We start from the raw sequence: 5125 nt of genomic DNA on the forward strand, positions 1-5125 counted from the left end.
TCCGTGGCCACGCCACTGACTCTGGGCCCAGAAGTCTCCAGGTCTCTTCACGCTGCTTGCTTGCCAACTGAGTCTCCAACTGGGTCCACAGAAGTCCACTGAACATTGTAGGGCTTAGCTTGCCGCTTCATTGCTGCTTTTACCCCACTTCCCCCCCTCGGTGATGTGTGTGGTCACCAATCAGAGCGTGCATTTCTGTTGAGTCTTAGTCTTGGAAAGGGGCCTGCGTTGAGAGGACCTGGCCACTTGCCTTGATGTTTTCTAGGGAAGCGATTTGTTTGTTCTTGTAGTAACAGCCCATCTGCCTCCATTTTTCCTGCAGGTCTTTCTTTCAAGAGGTATCCTTTATTCTTCTAGCCGCTCCAGGCTGGTCTGCTCATCCTTTCAAGTGGATCTCATCTCTGGAGATCTGGATGTGGTCCATTTGATTTCTTGACTGCTGCTTCCATGAGTGTTGACTGTGGACCCAAACAAAATGAAGTCTTTGACAACTTCAACAATCTTTTCTCCATTTATCATTACATTATTTATTGACCCAGTTGTGAAGAGTCTTGCCTTCTTTACTTTGAGGTACAAGCCATACAAAAGGGCTAGTTTCTGGTCTTCATCATTAAGTATTTCAAGTAATCTTCAATTTCAGGAAGCAAAATTATATCATCTGTATATATCAGGTTGTTAAAATTTTTTCCTTCAATCTGATGCCATTCTCTTCTTTAAATAATCTAGTCTTGGATTATTTGTTCAGCATACAGAGTGGATAATTATGGTGAAAGAATACAACCCTAGCACATACCTTCTCTGACTTAAAACCATTCAGTACCCCCTTATTCTATTCTAACTACTGCCTCTTGGTCTGTGTACAGTTTCCCCATGAGCACAATGAAGTGTTCTGGAATACCCATTCTTTACAATGTTATCCATCGCTTGTCATAATCTACACAGTCAAAGCCTTCACATAGTCGATAAAGTACAAGTAAACACCTTTCTGGTATTCTTGTTTTCTGCCAAGATCATCTGACAGCTGCAATGATATCTCTTACTCCACATCCTCTTCTAAATCTGGCTTGAACTTCTGGCATCCTGCAATCACTTTTGAATCATCTTCAGCAAAACTTTGCTTGCATGTGACATTGATATTGTTCAATGATCTCCCCATTCCATTGGATCATCTCTCTTTGGAATGAGTATAAATATGAATCTCTTGCAATCAGTTAGTCTGGTAGCTGTCTTGCAAATTTCTTCTTATAGATGAGTAACTGTCCATAGAATCTTTCAATTCTGCAACACAAGTCTTGAATTTTTTTCTTCAGCTCTTTTAGTTTGAGAAATGGCTGAGCATGTTTTTCCGTTTGGGGTTTCTAACTCCAGATCTTTGCACATTTCGTTAGATATTATGTCTTCTCAAGCTCATTTTTGAAATTTTCTGTTCCACTCTTTTACCTCATCATTTCTTCCAGTTTCAATGTTCAAGTTTCAGAGTCACTTCTGACATCTATTTTTGTCTTTTCTTTCTTTCGTCTCTTTTTAATGACCCTTTGATTTCTTCATGGATGATGCTCTTGATGTCACCATACAGCTCTTCTGGGTTTGGGTCCTCAATGTCTATTGCATCAAATTTGTTCTTGAGATGGTCTGTCTCTACATTCATGTATAATATACTCAAGGTTATGTTTTGGCTCTCATGAACTTTACTTTTCTTCCGCTTCAACCTGAACTTTCATAGGAGCAATTGATGGTGTGTTCCACAGTTGGTCTCTGGTCTTATTTTAGCTGATGTTATTGATCTTCTCTAGAGCCTCAGAAACCTTAAGGAGCAATCCTAAGGTGTTTTGTGATAGCTAGAATTCTGAATTGAATCAACAGCTGTTAGTTTGATTTGGGGGCTTGGAGTTTCATTACATGCTAGGCATAAAAATTCATTTTTATAATATCTTTGCAGTTAGTTTTTTTGTTTGTTTTTTAAAAAATGACCCTGGTTGAAAAAAATCAGCAAGATTATAATCACAAAGGCACTCTGGTTTGCACATGACTGGGAAGCTGACCAAACCTTAGTCGTAGGTGCTGAAATCAGTTTTTTCACTGTTTACTGTTAAAAGTTATCTACTCAGTTGGCTAGCTTGGTGCCCCAGGATTTCTCCTGCAGCCAGCTTTCTGAGGCATGGCCTGTACTTGCTTCACATAGAAGTATTGCAGGTACTGAAAGCAAGCAGGAACATTTCCTTTTCTCAATTGATATTTCTCCTCCAGAGCAAACAGGCTTGAAAGCTCACTTGCAACAGGTTTCTTTACTGCTCTCCTCACCTGGATTTACTCAAAGAGAAGTTAATAGGCTAGTCAGTCCATTTTAAAAAGAAGGAATGGAAAGAAAGCCGAATTCTGTGTTATTATCAATTGGTCTGTCCAGCTAGCAGTTACTTGAATAACAATGAATCAATTTACCTGAATCTTGTCAAACCACAAAGCATTCTTCCTGCTGGGCCAGGTTGAAAGCAGAGTGGTATGTCTCAATGCCAAGAACAAGAAATACGGCATAAAGAATTTAAATGGGCAAAATTATGGAACGCAAGTTATTTAAAGAGGAGAAAGAAACATTATACTCTGAATGCAAGGAATAACAGGGGGCCCAGTCATTTATCAGCTAATTTAAGACATAGAGTGTCACGTGGGGGCATTTAAAGCAGTGACCTGCAAAGAACGAGGGAGCAAAGAGACAGAGTCGTGAAGTGGCATCCAGACATTCTACACTCCATGGGCTCCGTGCCACGATGCCACCCTGTTCACATAAGGCACCTCATGATACGATTTGATCAGAGGCTTGGGCAAGACAGGAGTCCAAGAGGATATTTATTGAGATCAGCTACTAAACTGGAATCCCTGGTGTGGAACTGTCAGATAATGCACTGGACCACAAGGTCGGTTTGAACCAGAAACCCTTCTTAACAGGGCCATCAGAGCCCATTCAACAGCACTTAATAACAACTATTAACTGGAAGATTGGTGGTTTGAACCCATTCAGCAACACTGTGGAAGAAAGATCTGGTGATTTGTGTCTGTAAAGATTTGTTGTTGCTGTTGTGGTTCCAACTCATAGCGACCCTATGTAGGGATTGCAAGGAGCTCCTGGTGCGTTTGAACCACTGACCTTGTGGTTCAAACCGACCTTGTGGTCCAGTGCTTTATCCCACAGCACCACACCAGGACTCCAAGAAAACCCCAGGGAGCAGTTCTACTCTGACACCTGATGTTACTATGAGTCAAAAATCTATTCTATGGTACCTAACAATAACCACAATTTCTGCTGGGAGGCCTGTTTCACCTGTTACGTGATCCTGACAACAATCTAGAATAGCAAGTAGTATTATCTATGATATATTATTACATCTTACATCATTTCCAGTTATATTCCAGTGGAACTCAACTCTTAAGTGGGCAGCACAGGTTTGAAGTAGATCTGTTTGCCCCTAACACTTGTGTTTCTTCCATTCTGTGTTACCCTGGGACAGCAAGAAACATTAGAAGGCATGCCAGGGGAGCTTCTGTCTTCTACCTTGTCTGAGCAACAGTTTGGAGACCATGCACAGATTAAATAAAATATATCAGCAGACAGTGAGAAAAAGAGAAAGTGAGAAGTGAAAACTTTTTTGTTTGTTTGTTTGTTTGTTTTTAGGAAAGGTCCTGAGGCCAGATTGTTATTTTTCTTCAGGGAAATTCTTATTTCCCCTTGATTTAAAATCATAATTAATGTAGAGATAGACTGTTGTTTATTTACCCATTACCATTTCTTAACAGCTTTCAAAGTTACAGTGCACCTGTTACTAAAACACTAGCGTTGAGTCAGAGATTGAGAAACAACAGGAGAGGGAAGGGAGTTAACTTTAAACCTAGGTTAATCTTCACAGCGATAGAATCACATTTGTTCATAATTGCCTTCATATTTTTTATTCTGAGCTCTTATATAAAGTCATCAGAAAGAAGGATTCCCCCTGTCCCTTTATGGGTTAAGTGGAGATAGTTGCAAAATAAATAGATAAAAACATGTTCCCCCGGTTTCCAATATTTATAATTGACTAAGGGTTTAATGACCCCTCACATCAACATAAAGCCTGAGGCTTGAGTGAAAAGGACATGTCCAACTAGTACAAAATGAGCCAGATTACACACAAAAGAACAATTGGAAAACTATAAATTCTTATAGTTAGTAGCAGATTAGTTTTAACAGCTGGTAAAATAAGCATACATGAGGAAAGAAAAATTAAGCAAATACACACATCCAAAACCAAATCAGGAAAAAAAAAAGCTGAAGTATACAAGACTGAAGTATACAAGTCCGTAACAGCTGTATCCAAGAGGACGGTTAATGACTTAAATTTTATTACTTACCCACACAAGTAGAATCCCCATTTCCTGCAGGAGGGCCATTAGGACACTTCCAGTACTGCAGAGCTGAGAGACTAACAAAACTAAACTGAAAAACTACTGAAAATAAAATCATAAATAACAGCAGCAGCATCTTGATGGGTTTGAACTTTCAATAGAAAGTGAGTTGATTTTGCTAGAGAAGAGCCCAGGCAAAGTGTATCTGGCCACAAGCTTGTCCCGCAAGGCTGGCCTTTGGCCTTGGGGCATCTTTTGACTCTTCTGTTTTGCTCTTACCCTTCAGCTTTTTTTCTTCTGCAACTCAAGACAGCTTCCAAATGCAGCTTGAAAGGGCCACTTCAGGAAAGATTTCAGTATCTCAGTTTTCTGGAGCCAGTAAGGAATACCTGACACCCTTATGACAAATTTAGCAGAGTTGAACACGCAAGTTCTGGAGGCCTGCAGCAGACTGCTCTGTGACAGACAGAGCAGTGAGCAAGGCAAAGGCTCGGGAGAAAGAAGAAAGGAAAGAATTGATGGAAAGTTCCACCCACGGCGCTTGGATGAGTCTGAAAGAAGAAATATGGGGACAGGATTCCTCCCCAAACACCATTTCTCTTTTTGAAAAGTAGAATGACTCCTCTTTCCTTTTTAAAGCTCTGTTGGCTCCACCTCCACTCATTTAGTGACACTTGAGTGAGCCTCTGTTTGCAAATGTGAATGTGGGCAATTCCACGCCACAGGAAAGCAGGGCCAGCTGCCAAATAGG

At 40.4% G+C, this 5125-nt stretch overlaps 1 protein-coding gene across 1 annotated transcript in view; it reads right to left on the reverse strand.

Annotated features, from left to right (window-relative positions):
- EGF (epidermal growth factor) overlaps positions 1-4501 on the reverse strand; it is a gene marked incomplete at its 5' end in the record, with an annotated part of 163014 nt that extends 158513 nt beyond the window's left edge. Inside the window, one exon of the mRNA XM_006869337.1 lies at positions 4381-4501. Coding sequence (XP_006869399.1) covers positions 4381-4501 — 121 coding nt within the window. The remainder of the gene's footprint in view (positions 1-4380) is intronic.
- Positions 4502-5125: the final 624 nt, after the last annotated feature.

Source organism: Chrysochloris asiatica, unplaced genomic scaffold (genome assembly GCF_000296735.1).
Source record: "Chrysochloris asiatica unplaced genomic scaffold, ChrAsi1.0 scaffold00129, whole genome shotgun sequence".
In the NCBI taxonomy this organism is placed as follows: Eukaryota; Metazoa; Chordata; class Mammalia; order Afrosoricida; family Chrysochloridae; genus Chrysochloris; species Chrysochloris asiatica.